The sequence below is a fragment of the Colias eurytheme genome, chromosome 12, assembly GCF_061535395.1.
Source record: "Colias eurytheme isolate Ceu_HAF_F1 chromosome 12, ilColEury1 Martin Lab GWU primary, whole genome shotgun sequence".
Classification (NCBI taxonomy): domain Eukaryota; kingdom Metazoa; phylum Arthropoda; class Insecta; order Lepidoptera; family Pieridae; genus Colias; species Colias eurytheme.
In genome coordinates this window covers 6145602-6167329 of record NC_142991.1, presented here as the reverse complement: position 1 = coordinate 6167329, position 21728 = coordinate 6145602, and the positions used below count along the sequence as shown (strand labels likewise).

The following is a 21728-nucleotide window of genomic DNA, read 5'->3' as shown; positions in this document are numbered from 1 at the left end:
ATAATATCAAATCTTTTTTATTTTTTACTTTTCTGTCTATGAAGTCGGTTGTTTTTAACGCAGTTATTTTTATTTAATACTTTTTAGTGTATAAATTATCAACACGAATCAAACGAGCCCAATCTCGATATAATTGAGTCAATATATTACTGAGTTCCTAAGGCCACCTTCCGATTCCATCATCAAATCAGCTCTATGTCATGATAATGTTTCATCGCTATCCAATTTACATAAGTATACAAAATTTCAGCTCAATCGGTTACCGGGAAGTGAATCAAAGTTACTTGCTACATTTCAATGAAGTCATCGAGTACAGACAAAAATGCTCATAAAATAAAAACTACTGGGTTTATCCGAATAAAATTTTTATGGGACCAACTCGACACCATCCCGCATCGAACAAAAAAAGAATCACGTAAATCGGTTAAGAAACCTAGGAGTAATCGGTGTACATACATCCAAAAAAAAAAATATACCGGCCGAATTGATAACCTCCTCGTTTTTTTGGAAGTCGGTTAAAAATGAATCGCAAAATGTGTTGGTAAGCGCATAACTCGAGAACGGCTGAACCGATTTCGATAATTCTTTTTTTATTATATTCCTTGAAGTACGAGGATGGTTCTTATGTAGAGAAAACGTAAACATGTACCACGGGCGAAGCCGGGGCGGACCGCTAGTTCTCAATAAATTAGTTGGCTGTGACATACACCTACATTAGTACAAGATCCCAGGGCCGCCAGGCCCATACTTCACCTTTTTTCTGACGGATGAAATGTGGACGATTGGGTAGTGTTAGTATGTGCTACCATCGTACGCCTACCCGTACTTTCTCGTGGCTGATTTTCACATATGTTTTAGAATATACTGTATACAGTTTAAAATAACATGTCACTACACCCAGCTTTTTCCTGTGACCATTTTGCTTAACAGACTACATAAAGCTCTCAAAATTATTAAAAAGTCATCGAGATAAGTAAAATTCCATCAACATATTAAGTCCCCGTAAGATAAATAATCACTTTATTTAAGGCGTTCGTTAAGCAAAATGGCCCACAGGAAGTGGCTGGGAGTACCAACATCTTATTTTTGACTGTATATTCTAAAACATATGTGAAAATCAACCATGAGAAAATACGTGAAGTAAGTACTGTTTTTATGAGCCTTCATCACCTGATATTTGGCCCATTGACCAAGCTAGCGGGTACGATGGTAGCACATAGTAACACTAGCCAATCGTCCACATTTCATCCATCAGAAAATAGGAGAGGTCTGGCGGCTCTAGGATCTTACTCTAATAGTACATAGGTACTGTATTCATGGATCTATCTAAAGATGGCAGTTCGATTTGGCGATGCCGATGCGATTTATAAAATGCACATCGCATGATTTTAAGATTTATAATAAAAAAGGGAAAGGAATGTAAATAAAAACACATAATTTGTTGTATAATATAATTAAAATCAGATTATCACAACGCTCTAGACATAAATTGCACCATAAAATAAATGTACCTAAAATCAGTCTGGTACCAAAGAGCTAGATAATAAATCAAATAAACGGGAATTAATATAAAAATACTATGAAATAATTTAGCAATATTATACTATATAGAATCTACTTAGGTAAGTAATTTTATGTTTATGAAATTTCAATAAAAGACAGCCTTATTTCAGAAGATAAACGAATAAGAATAATTGATTGTACAAATAGTTATTCTAATGAACACTTAAAATTATGGGGTGTTCTCTATTCTATTATTACTGTAAAAATTGAACATTACATGACTTTTCGAGTTAATATTTTGAACTTTTATTAAAAATCACACTCGTTCATAATTTTCAAACGCTTAAACTGTACATACAAATACGGAATGTATAAATTGGAAGATTTAAAAACAAATAAACATTACAATGGAACCCCTGTAATATAAACAAATTGTGCGTAATTCATAGGCCTTAATAACATGACTAGGAAAGACCGATTTGTTATTTTTAAAATCTTTTTAATTATCATGGCAGCCCTTTGCAGGATAATATTATACGCTTGTACCAAGATCTCAAATCACGTCGTGTATCTATTCATTATATTAAATATTAAATTAGCTATCGGTACAAGCTACGTTCAAACGTTTAATTGCTACTTTCAAATAGTATAAATAAAACCGAGCTAAGCAATTTGAAAATGTAATGCGACCCTCATTTAGTTTATAACTACTCGTGTAAAGGATTTAAAAGTGCTTCTAACTTATACGTATATAACACAAGATTAAATATAATAGGCTATATAAATCAATTTAAATAAACACTAAACAAATCACAGTAAATATGAAACGATTATTGGGAATATTAAATAAAACCTTATGTCTAAATATTATAACCGAATTTCATGTCAATAGATAAGTGCCGTAATACTCCTCGGTAAAGTTATTTCGTTAACTTTTAATATTATATTGAGTTAACGCATTGAAAGTATCGGTTAACACTTTCAAAGACAGATTAAATAATTTTCAGTATTTTTGTTAATCTCTTTTATGTCATGAATTGAATAATTTCATAACGTTTAATACATTGCAGTTTTAAATATATAGTAGAAATTTCATTCATATTCTTTATAAATACTATTTTGCTCAAGAACTTTATTTTATTTGAGCCAACAGAAAACGGAAATCTTTAAAAACTTTAAACGACGTTTCGACAGCTTTAATTCAACTTTATACAACTATACAAAACCAAATTTATTATTTTGAGGATTCATTAATCATTGACATTTTTAAAAGTTACTTCATAAATTCATGACACTTTCTCGGATATTATTTTATTAACAATAACATTATAATAATGGTATAATTGATTTCCCATATTAGACACTTGGAAGTCATAAAAATTACAAAATTTTATGATAATAATATAATGGTATCTCCTCAACCATTTCTAAGTTGACCATTACCCTCCTCAGACTACCATCCTACCATATAATTGCCCCAATCCATCTAATTTAACATATATCCATATTTATCAAGTTGAATTAAAACCGACAAACGGTATAACCCAGTATCTATTGTGAATCTATCGTTCTAGTGTCGACTACCGAATGTCCTACGCTAATAAGTGGCACATCAGTGAGCATCCAATACTGAGAGTACCGATAACCCTGCTCATTATCACGTCAATCAATTCGATCCAATTCGTATGTTCTCAAGCATCACCGCCCTCTGGAAAGAAAAAAACAATGATAAGAAAATTGCAAACAAGGGAAGAGAAAGTTTCCAATATAAACTCTCATCCATTTTGAGGAATACAAACCAGTAATCATTGCCATGGTATTAATGCTAGTGTAATCAAATTTTCAGTTACATTAAAAAAATCAGATTACAGAATATGTAATTTCACAAAACATATAAACAAGAAATAAAACAGAGAACTTTTTAAGAGTTAATCCAAAAATAAGTTGATAAGTTCTACACACTACACAAAAAATTGATTATAAAAATATATTTACCTGGAGTTAGTGGATGATCACGCAACATTGAGCCTATAATGAAAAATAATTATTAAATTTAGAGTCACTTTATGAACTTTAATTCTAAATACATTACAGACTACAAACATCTAGCACCTAAAATATAAAAATTCACTAATTCATGCTTGTATAACATAATATATTTTATTATTAAGAAAGGAAAAATAAAGAAGATTATTTACACACATATAGCACATGCATCTTATTGGTATAACGAGCGTACACTAAAATGGAGTATGTAGCAATAAATAACAATATATCGTAAAAAATATGTCTCAATGAATTGTCTTGACATAATATTTTTAAAAGCAATTCTAAAAGCTCGATTACAGAATATATTCTTAGCTGTAGTTTTGCAATGATCTTAATAACTAACTTTACTAAGCTTCTGTGTCTTTCGGCATTTTAATACACTACTAAGAGAGCGCAAAGTCTAGGGACGAATTGTACGTTTTTGGTCGAGCTAAATAAAAAATTGTGTAAATATATACACAATATAGTCAAAGAAAAATCTATCATACCAAAATATCGAATGTTTTCAAATATAAATTAGATCCATAGCGGGCAAAAACACCTGTAGTAAAAGCACTTGTTTCTCAAAAATAATTCAATCGAACATTTTTATACGTACATATACGTTTTTGCCTTGCAAATTATAACTGAGGATTTCAAATTTAGCAACCCTATTTGTGGCACCATAGTGCTAAAACGAAATTTGGTATCTATTAAAATATAATGTATCTTAAGAACAACTGGGTAAGAAAAAATATGTGCTTTCAATCAAAACCAGATTACCTAATACTCAAATATGACGAAATAAAAGCACGTTTGACTATCACCTTACAACTAACACACCACCACACTAACACATAGCAAACGAAACACGACACGGCAAGCATTACCTAACACAAGGGATAAGCTACTCTACGCTAGAGGCCCTAGGGCTCAGTATAGGATAGCATCAAGTTGGTTACTGGTTAGTGCGGCGCCCGGCGTGATGCCCACGATGCTGCCGCCCACGCACGCCTCCACGCCTTCTGTAGACCACCACCACATTTATACGAACGCTCAACATTTTTCGTTTCAAACTACTAATGTATGAAAAATATTGGATATGGTAACACTGAATGATGAATAAAACTTCGATAATGCAAATTTTTTTTAGGAGATATTCAAGTATTTATGTATCAAATTAAAGATATCTATCTTCGATTTGATAAAAAAATACTTTTATAATTCCTAACAATTATTTCATACAGTATAATTAATGATTTATAAAAGGTGTGATTAGACTATCCATTATTGACTACAATTGATGAATTAGTGTAACTAACTATTTGTTGAGAGTTCGAATAAAAGTAAGTTTTTAAGAATAATGTTACACACTGAAGAACCAAAGGCTTCACGATGATGAGGAAATAGCTTCTGTTGATAAAACAAAAATTAAATGATTCTGTGATTGACGTGCGTGTTAACAAAAATAGGTAAAAATTGACAAATAAATCGTATCATGCAAAATTTATGAAACTTTATCTATTACAAATTTCGTCTGACAATATTTATACCGCGATACGAGCTGAAATATATTCCATAACCAAAACATATTTCAATCGTTCCACCGCGGTATAACCTAAACTGACCAATAAATGTTGAAAAATACAATTATAAAATTGTCAGCTAAGCCACGTATTCCTGGTATACATATTTTGTTTATACATGTTGCAAACAACATGTTGCAAAGTTGACAAGGCATGTTGAAACGTTCTTGCCTCAGGTTCGACAACAAAGTTTCCATTAACATTATTGATCAACAGTCTCAACAAACGTTAACCACAAATACGAAACTCCCTAAGGGCCGATTTTTCAATGCTTGGTTAAAACTTATCTGACCTATAAAGTATTACACGATAATATTAAAATGTCACATAAACTGTCAAATACGGACAATTAGAATACGTTTTTAAAATGGTAGTTTTATACATTATACGACGAATAAGTTTTATCCAAGGATTGAAAAATCAGCCCTTAAACACATAAAACAGTAGCCAGTAACAAAAAAAGCTCCCACAAGCGTCCCATGCATTACCTGTAGTGCAGGCAGCGTTGTCCGCGTTGCCGCCGGCCACGGACCACGGGCGCGCCTTGCCCGCGACTCGGGCACACCCGTTGCCTACACACCACACTACCGTTAAGCCGGCCCACATCACTCCCACACATTTATAAGGCAACGACACAGTTGTATAGCTTTATAAGGCCGTATTTTAAGGCATCGACACAGTTGTATAGCTTTATAAGGCCGTATTTTAAGGCAACGACACGGTTGTATAGCTTTTGACACGCTTCCACACAAGGCAAAGTTTTAGTGCATTTTGAGGTTATAAGATATTTCCGCAGAGTATGAATTCAACATCACAATGTTGAACAATTACATAGCTTGGCAATTTTATAGCATGACACGCTTCCACACATATTGAGGCAACGTTTCGATGCTTTTTGTCGATGTTTAGAAGTTTCCACACAAAGGAAGCTTGCAATGTTATAGTTGAAAGCATTTTTGTGGTTGTTGGAACAGGTTTCACACAGAGTGCGAATGCAACGACATTGACACAGTTTTATCCTAAAATCTAGTACATATTTAAAATCTATCCTGAACTTAACATACATATATTGAACCTGAAGTATTAATACACCTTATAGTACACAAATTAATTCCATAAAACAACACATTTCCAATGCATAGACAAAATATTTCAAAGGGTGAATAAAAAGGTCGGCAACTTTAAAGGCAAGAGTATAAATGTGCTATGCGTGGCCGGCTTAAATTTAATACAAGATCGATTCTAATTACTACTTATAAAGTATATTCATTACTTTAAATGATAAACGTTCGCAAATTATTGTAAAATCTAAGTTTATACCAATTTACTAGAATTAGTCTATCTAGAAACTAGCTATTGATCGATTCTGAATTTCATATCTATGTGTACCCTCAATAATTGAAGATTATTATGAATTATCTTGTGCATATCTACTTTTCTTATTTGACCCGTACCTACTTATTAACTAAATTGTAATTTTCAAAGCTTCGTAGCGATAAAGCCGTGTTCAGTGCACACACGCTGTGTAGACAAGTACAAAATCACTTGAATAAAACAAATCACTTTTCTATACAATACAATTAAATATTTACCCATAGCGTTGACATTATCCGAGGACCTCGATGGCGGTGGTGTTGACGACGTAGCTTTAGTGCCAACGTTGTCGGAAGACTTGCAGCGAGATACTTCTGTAATTTTTAAAAAGTAGCATTAAAATTGAATGGATTAATTTTAATAACAAGTTTTGCTCTTCTACATGAGGAACAAGACATTTATTTGGTTGAAAAAAAAAAAAATTAACGATTTGGTTGATTTTTAATATTTCGTGATATAAACTTACCACATTCTAATAATACGGGCGTGCTTTCACCGGATGTTACACTGTACCTGTAATATAATATTTTAGGTGTTATTATTTAGAAACAACTTAAATTATAGCTTCGAAACTTGAAACATAACATTTCTGTCGGTTTTTAATATATTTTTAATGATAGTATAAATTAACCGTTATAAAAAATAAATTATAGTTTATTTAGTGTGCATATGTGTACGTTTACGCGTATGTTGTGCGTGTTGGTGTGCGTATGAGTATGCTTACGCTTATGTGGTGCGTGTTGGTGTGCGTAAATGCGTATTTGTACGGTTACGCTTATGTGGTACGTGTTGGTGTGTATAAGTGCGTGCGGCGGTACGAGTGTGTGTGTGTATCACAAGGTATCGTTTAACGAGCACTGTTTGTACACACGTATGTGTGTGCGTGTGTATGTGACTCACATGGTGTCGTCGCGGCGCAGCGTGGGCGAGTGGCGCAGCGGCGAGGGCGAGGCGGGCGACGCGGGCGAGGCGGACGCGAGCGACGACAGCGAGTGCAGCGAGCGCGATGTGAGCGCGGTGCGTGTGTATGTGACTCACATGGTGTCGTCGCGGCGCAGCGTGGGCGAGTGGCGCAGCGGCGAGGGCGAGGCGGGCGACGCGGGCGAGGCGGACGCGAGCGACGACAGCGAGTGCAGCGAGCGCGATGTGAGCGCGGTGCGTGTGTATGTGACTCACATGGTGTCGTCGCGGCGCAGCGTGGGCGAGTGGCGCAGCGGCGAGGGCGAGGCGGGCGACGCGGGCGAGGCGGACGCGAGCGACGACAGCGAGTGCAGCGAGCGCGATGTGAGCGCGGTGCGTGTGTATGTGACTCACATGGTGTCGTCGCGGCGCAGCGTGGGCGAGTGGCGCAGCGGCGAGGGCGAGGCGGGCGACGCGGGCGAGGCGGACGCGAGCGACGACAGCGAGTGCAGCGAGCGCGATGTGAGCGCGGTGCGTGTGTATGTGACTCACATGGTGTCGTCGCGGCGCAGCGTGGGCGAGTGGCGCAGCGGCGAGGGCGAGGCGGGCGACGCGGGCGAGGCGGACGCGAGCGACGACAGCGAGTGCAGCGAGCGCGATGTGAGCGCCGTGCGGGCGGAGAGCGACGACGCCTCCTCGCTGCCCGGCGGCGTGCGACACGTGCGCCAGAACTCTTCTAGACCTGGCGACGATGATTTTTTATTAAGGGTTGTCAAACATATTATTACATTAATTTAACTGTTAATTACTACCTTGTGTACCGCTAAATATAACGTGAAGCGCGTCTTCGCGCTTTTAGTTAATTACCTTCATCGATGTCTTGCGACTGGTCCGTTATAGGCCGTGACGGCGCTCTCGTTTTCACACGTCGCGGTCGTCCTACAATAATAATTTATCATCATTATACGTTACAAATCATTTCAATTTTACAAAATTTACACCAATTTCTACTTGATATTATGAATTGTAATCAATATTGTTTGCACACCCTTGACGAGGTGCCGCAGCTTGTGCGCGGGCAGGTCGGCGAGCGCGTCGGCCGCCTCGCTGTGCAGCGGCGGCAGCGACAGCATCTCGTTGCTGCTGCACTGCTGCTCCGCCACCGACTTGGGCCGCACGCGCCGCCCGCGCTCGCGCCGCCGCCCGCCCAGCGGCGTCGCCTGCGCACACGCACATGTACACAAATGTAGGTAGCTACGGGGCTATATAACACATACACACACATATACATATGTATACACGCGCAGCGGGAGCCACGCAGCTAAATACACACACAGACTCGCACACATAATATGTATACCCGCGCAGCGGGAGCTACGTAGCTGAGTACACACACACACACATAAACGCGTAGATGTAACTACGTACTGTAGAGGCATTCATAAACACGCACAATTTGTGTAGATGCCAACTCAAACTCACACACAACTCAAACATTTATTTATTTAATTAGACTTCTCATAAAAGCACTTTTGAATCGACTTAACATTTACCACCGATGCACAGACGTTAATAGCTGCGCAAACACAAGCTTACTCAGTCATGTTTGATTACACACACACACACACACACCAGAAACGCTTATACGATAGAAATTTTAGAAATAAAAAAAAGTCGTTTGACATTTGGAAGTAACTAGAAGAAATTGGAAATTGTCATGTTCAAGAAGCTTATATCTTATACACTGGAGATTTCGGTATGAACATTTGACGTGTAACAAGAAAATTGTTGTGTTTTATCACTTTCACACCTAACTTGGTATTGCCACTGTTAATACGAAGTTTTCCCAAGGCTACTATGTATGCTGTAATATTCTGTGCAAAAGGTTAGTTTTTGTACATGAGTTTGTTGATAAATTGCCAACAACGTCATTCAGAAGCATTGTTGGATGAGACAATTATTATTTATGCTCAATAAAATAAGTACCTGAACCAATTATTAAAAAGCGATACTCCCTGATTATGGGTAGTTACCATAATAAAATTGTAGCAACTCTCACTTTGACAATATGGCATAAGTGTCAAAAAAATTGCGTCGCTTCGAATATTTAAGTTAATATTGTTGCGTATTTAATAAATATTTTCCGAATATAAATAATGTATTGCATTGTGAAAAATTGCAGAAGTTTTTGGACACCAAATTCTGGCATAAAATTTCACAGGCAAGTGTATATTTACGCTATTTACAATATTCCTCAATACTCATGCATTTACCTGTTTAGAATCATTTTCATGGCAAAAATCGTCAATTTTATCATCATTTTAGTAATCAATCATGCTAAATATCTTCTATCTATCTTCTTTTCCTAATAATTTCATCATTTTTCAATAAACCAATTTAATGTTGTGCTTGCGGTCAGCCGGACGGCTACCCGCAATGCGGCTACCCGCATAGTGCGTATAGGCTCTAAGGTAACCATGATGACGAGTTTTTACGGATAGCGAAGAGAAAATATTGTAATAGTTAACAATATTATGATGAACATTTAGAACACCATTTCAAAGATTTTTATACTAGTAATGAAACAACGCACGACATCGATATTGCACTCACATGTGGTTTTATGTTTGTTCTTCTTTAACATAGAAATTAATAGTTCTTTTAACTTACCAATTTTTTTTTGTTTTACTTATTTCAGCTTTCCAAAAATGAAATAAAAAGAAATAAATGGCTGTCCATACTCCATAGTGCCTATCACGGGTAAAATTTATCAACATGCCAGAATATGCAGTTTGCATTTTAAAAGCCTGAGGATTACGGTCCAGAAAAAAAAATACCTTTTGAAAAGTGCTACCTTTTTATTTACCACATTCTTGTTACTGCGTCTCAACTGTGGATAAAGTAATTTTAATTATATTATAATTAACCACCATGAAACCATTAGTAACCGTAAGTACAGCTCCTGAAAGACATACGAATTTCTGAGAACTGTAATATCGTTACCACACATCAACACTAGCGATGCAACTCTCCCTTTGGAATATTGAAAAGTTTTAGACTGAAGCTTGAGTAACCAAAACGATGTTTTAATGTATGTAGCACTCATTTTAATTAAAAAATCGTAGTATGAGATCAAAAGTTATCAAGCGTTATTTAAAACTATCATTCTCTACCAATTAAAATTGTATGTACCTATAAAGATGATAATTATTCATGTAAGTTGACCAGTAATATTATAATATAAATACTGTTAAAAATATATGTCGTTATTATTTATAGACCATGATTTTTAGTTTTTTTTATTTCGAAAAATCCTGAATATACAAACCAGTGTGGTCACCCACAGAAAGAGACAAAAAACAACACTGACGTCATTCAAGGTTATATTTTCTTGTGACAAGTTAATGGTCATAGTGCAATCTCCAGTGTATTAGATATAAGCTTCTTGGTCATGTTTATACAGTCAATTGCACGATGCAAGTTGATATAAGTTGTATTAAAACTTACCAAATTCAAATAATCCAGTTTCTAAAGCAGCATGAAGGTTATAAGTTGTATTAATAACACTGATCTTATTTAAGAATGCATTAGTTTATAAAATTAGTAAATAGCAGCGAAAAAAAGGAAGATTCAATAAAATTGTTAATATACTATATAATCAATTACCCCAGAATGTGAAATAGGTGTTAGCAAGTCCGGTATATCCGGATCGGTATTGATTGTGTGTTCGCTGTCCGCACTTTCCACGCTCTCACAGGCCGCTAGTGCCATACTTTCTACCGCCTCACTAGAATACAAAAAAAAAAAAATTTGTTGAGTAGTTAAGTCAATAAACATTTTTAAAACATAAATTTAAAAAAAAATCGATCACAAGGCTTAATATAAACCCGCGTCTTTCACCAGAAACCTACCTCGTGATCATTTTTTTTCCATTCTTTAAAGTTTTATGGTTTTTTAAGCATTCAAATGCTAAAAAATGTTGTGTGGTTTTATGAAACCACGGTAAAAGTGAAACTGTTCGAACGGTTCCGAACACTGCTTTGTGTAGCGCATGTCGCGTGTCGGTCGGCTGCCGAGTAGGTATACCTACTCGGCAGCCGCGATACACGCGACATGCGCTACACAGACCAAAAAGTTTGAGACGATGTAATAAAAGTTTCACTTTAAAAAACTAAATATAAAATCTTTACACATGGAATAATATCCAACATTTATGTACAAAATTTAAAATAATTAATCATATTCCAGAAAACAATATTTATTTATAGATCTTCAGAAAATGAACCTTAATAAGATACAAATAAGGTAGTATTTTACTTGAGCAAGTCCTGCAGTGTATTCGAGCTGGGCGCGAGTGCGTCGCGCACCGCTTGAAGCGGCACGAGTTCTCCCGGCGCACTGGTACCGCCCATTGCTGCGAATACTTCACCGCAACGCTGTCAATTATTTAAAGTATTAATTAATTGTATGTACGACGCGAAAAAAAAAATTTGAAGAATTCTAGCCTTTTGTACCGTTTTATTAGATTCAAATATTTTCTGTTTAAATTCTATAAATAAAAACAAAATACAAATAAAACATATTTTAATTAGAATATCGTGTAAGTGCTTTTAGAAACAATTTGAATAAATTTAAAAGCCTATTTTTAACTAGAGGTCCGCCCCGGCTTCGCCCGTGGTACATATTTCGCAATAAAAGGTAGCCTATGTCCTTTCTCGGGTATCAAAATATCTTCATAACAAATTTCATGCAAATTGGTTCAGTAGTTTAGGCGTGATTGAGTAACAGACAGACAGACAGACAGAGTTATTTCGCATTTATAATATTAGTATGGATTTTTATCTACATAACTACATTGCTTTAAGTCCCATAATTGACAATAATAAATTTATAATTATTTTGGGAATCTATAGAAGAAGCATTCATTAACCCTGACCCAATCATTAAGATTATTAAAAACCCCTTAAATAATATTATAAAATATAGTGTTCCTTTCTGCTATAATATTCATCCTTTTTATCAACGCTTACACACCTACTTCTATACCCATACACATTATAGTACGCGTCACGTAAAAAGAACGCTGGTAAAAAGTGATGGGGTGTGTTTGCGCATGGATCGAGTTTTGCACGAAAGCTATGTGCCGATTATTTTATTTTTGAACTAGGCTCGCGAATCGTGGCTTCACAACTACCTATTTGTTATTCTTATACCACCTCATAACACCAAATAGACTGATAAATCGCCAATGCGCAGCTTAACGGTCAGCGTTCTTTTTACTTGACACGACTTGTACCTGCAGATACTGATGCAGCAGGTGGTGCGCAGCGGCTGCAGCGCGCTCCAGCGCTTGTGGTAGCGGCGCGGGCGGCAGCGCTCCAGCCGCTTGAGCAGCAAGTGCCGCGCCAGCTTCGCCGCCGCCCCACGCGCGCTCCAGCGCTAGAGCGCGTAAGCGGTGCGTTTGCGATGCCGCGCTGTTGCTTGCGAGCCTGGTATATGATAATAGTGAAACATTTACATTATTCAATGTTAGTGTATAATAAAACAATAATTATGTATTACTATTTTTGTGTTTTATTTACAATGCAATCACCGGTTAGTATGATCAATTTGATTGTTACTAAGTATGAACTTAAATATACGCATGCATGAGGGAGCTGCCAGAACAATGATCGATGTTACTATCACATCAATAAATACAAATGCACATTTATTGTATATTGCAACACTATAAGCATAATATAGAATCCATAGTAATATTCGACACGAAATTCTATCTATCTAGTTTGAAATGGGTCCTTTGCTATAAGCGGGGTACAGGCACTGTAATTATTTAAAACTTGGTCCTCACCGTTCGTGCAGATCCCTCCACAGCGCAGCGACCCGCTCGCTGGCCCCGCGGCCGCCCGCCGCCGCGTCACTCGCGGGGAACTCCACGCGCCGCACGCTCACTGAACGCCGCAGCGCCGTCGCTATGTCCGTTAGACCTGCACACAATATATTATTTATTCATCCATTCAATATAACATAAAAAAGACGGGTTGCACTCCGGGAGTGCCGGCAGAAGTGAAAACTTGATTATTAACGTTCAACATGTTTGATATTTTGGAATGGTATCCGTCTTACGCATGGAATATAAGGTCTAAAAAAAAAACATCCGTCTTACGCTTTTTAGATCAGGCCACGTGTCCTGACGCGAGTTTAAGATTTTATACTCAACGCCGCTAAAGAAGTTTTCACTTCAAAAATTAAATACAACTTGTTGAGCCAAAAACACGGCCTTGTGGCAATAAGCTATCTCTGCCAGGCATCGACAGACAATATATATTGAATAAGTAAAAAAAAACGTTCATTAAATCTTTTCACCTGTGATACACGCGAGCGCACGTATGCACGCACGCACGCACACACGTACGCATTATACGTGAAATAAGGTTTATAAAGACATTTTTGCTAGTGTGGAAGAAACTACATAACACAAGAAAATAGTGACATGAAAATAATTACCAACACATTATTGGATAAAACTATCTATTGACCGTTAACAACATTCAAATGTATAATAATTTATTTATTTACAATAAAAAAATTCATAAACATACCTTGCAAACTGAACGCGTTCCGATCTATATACAGGGTGTGTAAAGTGCAGTTGCACTGTAAGGCTTTTGCCAACAACCTTGCGCCCGCATCACCCGCAAGGTTTCCGCACACGTCCAATGTGCGCAAACGTCGTGCACCACCCAATGCGTTCAATAACCCGTATAAATCACCCTGTATATCAAAAATAAGTAAATTTAATATCATTAAAGTTATGATATTGAGATATTTATTATGGAATATCATCTCACCTTAAGTTTACAATCGCTGAGATCCAAAGAAGTTAAAGCTGTATCTGGTTCTTGTAAAACGTGTACTAAAGCCTAAAAGCAAACATAACAATTTTAAATAAGTTTATTTAACACAACTTAACATTAAATAATATAGAAATATAGATAAAATAATTACTGACCTGTATAAGCGGCGGGGCGTAAGATCGCTTTCCCGTTAGTTTACTTAAAGATAAATGCGTTATGGAATGGTTTTTCCCTACTGCCCTTACAATTCCAGATAACTCAAATTCCATACCTGTAAAAAATATATTATGATAATTCAGTAGCTTAAAATTAAAAACACACAAAACAATCATATTTGTCAATTTATAAATATTTTAATTTGATTTACCTTTTGTTTAGTTAATCAAAATCAATAAAGATTATAAATTAAAAAAAGAACAATATTATAACTTATAACCGAGCGCACCCACCACGCTCTAGTTGCACGCGAGACCCAACAGTACACTCCATAACAGAAAAGACCGGCGCAGTTGCGAAGCGCAACGCAGCGCATTTTTCTTTGTCAAACTATTATCGACTTTGTCCTCATTAAAATAACATTCAAAAGCGCAGCGCGCGAGGACAATGTCGATAATAATTTGACAATGAAAAATGCTCTACGCTGGCCCATAATGTACAACAAACACATTACTATTGTCGGACAGGTCGAGCGACTGCAGACAGCGCACGCCGTGTATGCACGACTCGAGCACGTGCGCGGCCTGCGACGACGCGAGCGCGCCCGACGCGTTCAGCTTCACGCCCGCCGCGCTCTCGTTGCACGCCAGCCCTAGTAGGAGGCTCCTGGGAACAAAAAACACGAGTTAATTAAGTACGATTTATTGCTAACTAGGTTTCTGCCCGCGGCTTCGCCCGCGCAGTCAAAGAAAAACCCGCATAGTTCCCGTTCCCGTGGGATTTCCGGGATTGCGTCATTTTTCCGGGATAAAAAGTAGCCTATGTCCTTTCTCGGGTATCAAAATATCTCCATACCAAATTTCATGAAAATTGGTTCAGTAGTTTAGGCGTGATTGAGTAACAGACAGACATCGCATTCGCATTTATAATATTAGTATGGATAACTCAAAAAACAATTAAATTTAATTGAGACTAAATAAAGAGCGCCAATTAGCAAAAAAAAAGCCAATTAAAAACACTTAACAGATAAATGATAAATGATTATTTGATAATTACTTACCATTATTATACTGCACTTGTAAAGTTTATACCGATAAAAATAAACATCACTTACTTAAGCGCGTCAGGAGGCATTTTGCAATAAGAGAAGTCAAGATCCGTAAGGGCTAAACACGCAGTGAAAAACTGTCGAAACGACGGTGGCGGATCTCTAGGCCTCCGCCCTATTGCCCAGGGGTTTCGCCCCACATACAGCGCTGAGAGCCGTGCCGCGCATCCACGTAATAGGGCACCCCACATCTGCAAAAAAAAATATATATATATATAAATTGAATTTTTAATAAACATGATAAATATTATAGTCATGTTCATATTGAGAACGGGCAATTCATTGTCTTACCTATTACACTATGATTTACCATATTATAGATTTATGGAACCTTTGATGCTAGTTGATACTAATCGTGAAAACAAACCTTGAAAGGTTAGAAGGTAGGAAAGCATAAAATGTAGTTGGATCATAGTTCAATTTATAATTGTAAAATTAATTGAAAATATCCTGGTATCGAAAAAGGCCACAATATTTTCAGTCTAAAAATAACTCCTCTATTTGTTCAATTGCCTGCGTTAGAAATAGGCCAGGGTTAACCTACACGCCTCATTACCTCAATTCTTTAATCGGTGTTGAATCTAGACTATAATCTATATATAACAGATCTTATCTTTTAATAAAGATTGCCCACGATAAATGTTAAAAACAAATATAAAAAAATATTAACTTACATTTTCTAGCGTAGTTTCCGTGTTTATTAAATTTAAATGCGTCAATACGTTCGGCTGCGCTAAAAAGTTGTACAGATGCTGAAAGAAGAGAATAAATTAATAATTATTACAGATGAAAGATTATCCAATAATTTTTGATCTTGCCATTAACCCCTTGACCACCGAGCGGCCCGATCGGGCCACGACACAATAGATTTTCTATAATGTCTGTGATTCCGGGGGCAGAGGCATGAAACAAAAAAAAAAGATATAAAAAACTTACATGTACATCATCCTTAAGGTTATTATGGGATAGATCAAGATGTGTCAACGTGTTCAGATGACAAAGGTTGTCGTTGAGCAAAGAGGCTAGATGCGATACAGTCTTGCCGGTTAAACCGCATTGCGATAGTGCTATATGGCGTATACCATCTGGGTTATTCGCGAGACCCGTTAGTACACTGATCGCTCCTGGAAATAAATTGAAATCAGTTTTCTGAATTTTCATTTCTTAAAAACTAAAAATGCGTAAAATAAACATTGTAGTATGAAATGGCAGACAAATTACAAACAGATAAAGAATTCATGGTTTGTTTTTTTTTTTTTTTTCGCGGGCGGCGTCCTCGCAAGTGCACCAGCTGACTCCCTGCACTTTCCCCTTCACTCACCTTTATCTTCTATATGGTTCTGCGACAGATCTATAGTGTGCATCGCAGGCGGGGTCCTCGCCCGCGCCAGCGCGTGGCCAAGCCGCGCCGCGTGGTCCTGCCGCAGCGCCGCGCCGCGCCAGCTGAGCTGCTGCGGCGGCGGCGCGGCGCAGCGCAGCACGCGCGAGAGCGCCTCCCACGCCTCGCTGCCGACGCGCACGCCGTCGCCGCACACGCCCGTGAACCACGTGTTGTGTTGTAGCGCTATCAGCAGCGGTATTAAATCCCTGAGACCGATAAAAATATGAATTTTTATATCCACTGGTTTAACTTGAATATATTTGTGAAGAAATATCAATTGAAAACATAAAAAAGCACATTTTGTGATAAGTAGAATAATGTTCCCATAATATATTGTGTTAAAAATTGTCTTATATATTTTCGTCTTCTCTTTTGGATAATTTCCTCATATTATTTCCTATTAATAAACAGTTATTAGTCGTAAATGTAATTCTAAAATAATTTTAAATAATTATCTCACTCATGAACAAAAAATAGCATAAAATGCTCAAGTGCTCACCTCTGATCTAAATGGTCGAAATCCTTGAGGTGTAATAATCTTATATCGTGCGCCAAATATATTGTATCAATGTCCCATGCAACTTCGGCCCTGTGTATGAAACATTTTATTATTGTAATTGGCTTTATAATTACTTAATTACTTATGTAAAACCAGTTCTTGTTTACCTACATACCTAAAAGGTGTTTGGCAAAGATCACACATTGCTGCATATTGATTAGAAAAATCGCCGCACGTCGAATGCTTTCGCGTCCCACTGACGGCTTGCAGTGGAAATGATAAATTCACCTAAAATTTAAATCGTATTATTGTTAAAGCGAGCTTATCGTGAATCATAGATACATTCGTCCCTACAGTGTAATATGATTACATGACTCATGTTATTGAATTTATTCCAAACACGTTAAGGAAAAAATAATAATGTAATACATAAAGCTATATTTAACTACATATACCTGTCCTTTGTCATCGAATTACATATACTGGCGATTTTAATGGCTTGGAAGTTAACGAGGTAATTAAGCTAATAAAAATTATGTCTGCCACTGTCGTCCAAATTGTTTATGCTATTATGTTGATGTTGAAATACTGAGGAGAAAGTTATTGTTGTACTGACCTTGGATATAATGTCCTCCATAGCCACATTAGGAAATAAGTCATCAAACGCGGCCGTTAGTGCGTGTATTGCATTAATGACGCCTTCCGGCGATCCTTCTTCACCTGAAAGTGCAATTATTTACATACCATATTAAAATGCAGAATGTCTTGCTTCCATTTCTATTTTCACGCCTTCATTACGTAACTTGAAAACCCGATATTTACAATGTTGTAACATTGCGGACTATTTAACATTCAGCTTGACTAATTATTGCTAATCCAACGGTGTCGTAATAGGATTAATCAAAACTAATCGTAAATAAAATTTTTGCTAGCGAGACGCCCACTTTATGATTTGGTGGCAGTACACAAAAACATACATGAAAAGGGTTTATCCAAGGGAGCTTTTTCTGACAAGATATATAATAAAATATGTAATACATATATAATGTTCAAATTGCACAATATAGGGTTTTATAACATGAGATAGCACACTCAAAAACCATCAATTTTCAACACCCTCTCAGTGTGGGACTGTGGACTTTTTTTAAATTCCCTTATTAGTATAATTTATAAAGCGGAAGTGTAAGCCAGTGTGTGTACACTGCGCACTGTACAAAGGTTTTAACATTGATTGTCTAGAAATGGACACTTATCAATAGCTGCACACTACACTTAAATTAAAAGATAAATTTAAGTATGTACGCAAATTAAAAAAAAAATTGTTAAAAGTTATAACAAAAATAAATTGTATGTTTAAGCCTTCCACATAAAATATTTATATTCAATGACAATATTGTCTAATTGCATTTGAAAAAAATAATAAAAAAATTAAGAAACGAATATTTAAGTCCTGTTCACACTTAAATCATAATATCTTTTAATTATTTTTGAATAGCATAGCTGAGACAAATACATATTGTATATTTGGACTTCATACTTCCTCATTTAGAAATTCTAATAGAAAATTAATATACTTTTTTTCTTAATTCATAAATAACCATCAAATTCAAACTTAACAGAAATCATACTATGTCCACAAAATATGTGCATATTTATACAGTACCTAAAAAACCACAAATAAAAACATGAGAAAAATAATGTAATAATGCCAATGTTATGGCTTTGTTGCGTATTTACAAACAATGGAAACAATTACAATAATTAGTCACTCACCAATAAGAATAGACACTGGCTTGTGCTCATGAATGAGTGTTATTGATAGATGATTTGCCTTTTTGCTCTCCAGAGCCTCTATTTCCATCAAGTGAAATCCATTGTCAATCTATATTTAAAAAAAAATGTGTTATACATTGATACATCATTTTTGTATCCATTTATGTTTGTTATGTATAAAATTAGATTGCTTACCCTTGTTGGGATTTTTGTTGTTGTTATAAATATTCTATATGATGTAATGACCTGTAAAATTAAACATGAATATAGAGCTTTTAACTTACTTATATGAGTTTATTATTGTTTCAATTAACATTTTTAAACAAAGTAAAGTGATAAAACACTATCCTAAATTGCAATTTTTAAATGAATATATATTTAGATGCTCATATTCAAATATTAGTACATGAGAAAGATGTGGTAGGTTCATAATAAAGCACAAGACACACCTCTTCATGACTCACAACAACAAGTATTGTCAAACAGATAAAATTAGTTGTTAAACCAATTGAACTGGATGACTTCAATGGAGTCCATTATTTTTATTTATTATTATTTTTTGTTGGGTTTTATAGTTAGTATTGAATATACTATGAAAAGTACAGATTAATACTGCATTCAAGTGTTTTTTTGGGTTGACTTTAGAAACGTGCGGCACGAATTTCGGCGCGATTTTAATTTTTATCGATCGATATTGATGCCCCGAAACATACATTAGCGGCTTTTCGTGCGGAAACGTGTAATTACAGAGAAATCTTTTTTTTAATTTTTGAGATTATGTTCAAAATTGTTTGAGTTACATTGACAAAACTACAAGAATTGTGTTTGAAAGAGATAACAAATGTCTTAATGTACATATTAAAAACCATAGTTCATTCAAAAGCATGTTGCTGAGGGGACAATTCATACGGGTTATTGGCGAGCATATGATTGTTTGGGGCAATATGGGTATGTTCATAAAAAAGTTAATCACTCAGACCCAGACAACCCATTTGTTGCCTCTGACCCATTTGAGTCCCAGTGGCATGTTGTAAAAAGATTTTTTAAAAAAGATAACTATAACCACCCAGCAAACTTCGGTGATAATATTATAGAATATGTGGAGACGATGGGTGGAAAAAAATTAAATGGATCCATTCATTGCCATTGTAAATTGTATCAAACATGTATACAAGATTTGAATAAATAATTATTTAAAAAAAAATGTTTTTATTGTATGTATATTGCACACAAATTGTTAATCACAGAACCAAATCTGTCCACCCCGATTCCACGTGGTACTTGTCTGTCATACACTAGAGTGTATTAAAAAAGTCGGAGGCGCGGAGGAGCGTGGCGCCCGCGTGTGCTGAGGAGCAGGCAGAGCCAAGCGAGCCGGAGTGGCTGAGGCTGGTCGCCAAAGGCGACCAAAAAGCCGAAGCTACGAAGGCGAGTGAAGACTCCTGCCTGCAACGAGGTACACGGGGGCAAGCGCCACGTTCTTCATCGCCGGAGCAGTCAAGAAAGCCCATTATCTTCGTTATATTTCTAACTACATCACTACATAGTATAAAACAAAGTCACTTTCTCTATCCCTATGTCCCTACTCCCTTTGTATGCTTAAATCTTTCAAACTACGCAACGGATTTTGATGCGGTTTTTTTTAATAGATAGAGTGATTCAAGAGGAAGGTTTTAGTATATAATTTATTAGGTTTAAGTCAAAGCGGGCGAAGCCGCGGGCGGTAAGCTAGTATAAATATAATCTCAAAAAAAATTAAAAAAAAATAGAAGGAGGGGTTTCCTCACCCCCCCACTTTATAGGGGGTCTCCCCTTACCTCCCCCCTCCCTTTCCCTCCCCTCCCCCCCCTTAATTCGTGCCGCAAATTTCTAAAGAAATACCGTTTTTTTTAGCTCATTAATAAAATACAATAAATTATATTTTAAATAAATAGTAGGTATTATGTAATTTGTTTTTTTTAAGGATTTTGTTAAAATATATTAACAATAATACAAAGTTATAATACATTAACTCACCAAAACACGATTATCCACTTTGTCTCCTCTTGATTCCATGCGAATCAAGGATTTATATAATATTTTTACATTTTTCCCTAGGACATTGCTAATGCTGTCTGTAAAGAAAACGATTATTAAATGTTTTGTGAATCCAATAATACGATTATATTTAAAAAAATGAAAATATTTAAAATCATAATTATTTAAATAATCACTGTACACTTTTATATGATTTTAAATTATATTTTTACCATTTAATTCCGTAGATATTTGTGATTTTGTTGACATTTTTGCGATCTTCTTCAATGTCATCACTGTAAATTATTAGTACCACTAACAAATAACACCCATATTAACACTAATTTTATTTTAAATTATTATAATTAGGTCATTGTTACAAATGAATAAAATATCACAACATAAATAGAAAAAAACTAAGTATTGATGAATATCTTGTTCTCATCACCACCACCTACAATCACTGAATTACAGAATAAATATACCTAAGCAAAATTACATTGCCTGATACAATAATAATATACAGATTATATATTTTAAAATTTAA

General features: G+C 36.0%; 1 protein-coding gene across 1 annotated transcript; it reads right to left on the bottom strand.

Annotated features, from left to right (window-relative positions):
• Positions 1–1437: 1437 nt before the first annotated feature.
• On the bottom strand, positions 1438–21648 carry LRR (capping protein regulator and myosin 1 linker 1 leucine rich repeat protein). The gene is made up of 28 exons (XM_090108285.1): positions 21415–21648; positions 21182–21279; positions 19361–19411; positions 19166–19274; positions 18009–18112; positions 17568–17680; positions 17393–17482; positions 16834–17099; positions 16449–16636; positions 16187–16264; positions 15519–15703; positions 14919–15070; positions 14404–14519; positions 14243–14314; positions 13994–14165; positions 13243–13378; positions 12688–12880; positions 11709–11827; positions 11058–11178; positions 8440–8611; positions 8259–8330; positions 7944–8133; positions 6958–7004; positions 6710–6805; positions 5606–5689; positions 4494–4556; positions 3499–3531; positions 1438–3211 (listed from the first exon to the last, which is right to left on the bottom strand). The coding sequence occupies exons 1-28, from the start codon at positions 21473–21475 to the stop codon at positions 3195–3197; spliced, it is 3198 nt and encodes a 1065-aa protein (XP_089964411.1). The 5' UTR covers positions 21476–21648; the 3' UTR covers positions 1438–3194.
• Positions 21649–21728: the final 80 nt, after the last annotated feature.

Excerpts from the sequence above, each read along its gene's own strand:
- LRR (XM_090108285.1), bottom strand. The coding sequence starts at position 21,475 with ATGACATTGAAGAAGATCGCAAAAATGTCAACAAAATCACAAATATCT. Across the intron at positions 14,520-14,918 it reads GCTCGACCTGTCCGACAATA|GTATGGAATTTGAGTTATCT; the intron begins GTAATGTGTTTG and ends TATTTTTTACAG. Across the intron at positions 14,166-14,242 it reads TCAGCGATTGTAAACTTAAG|GGTGATTTATACGGGTTATT; the intron begins GTGAGATGATAT and ends TTTGATATACAG.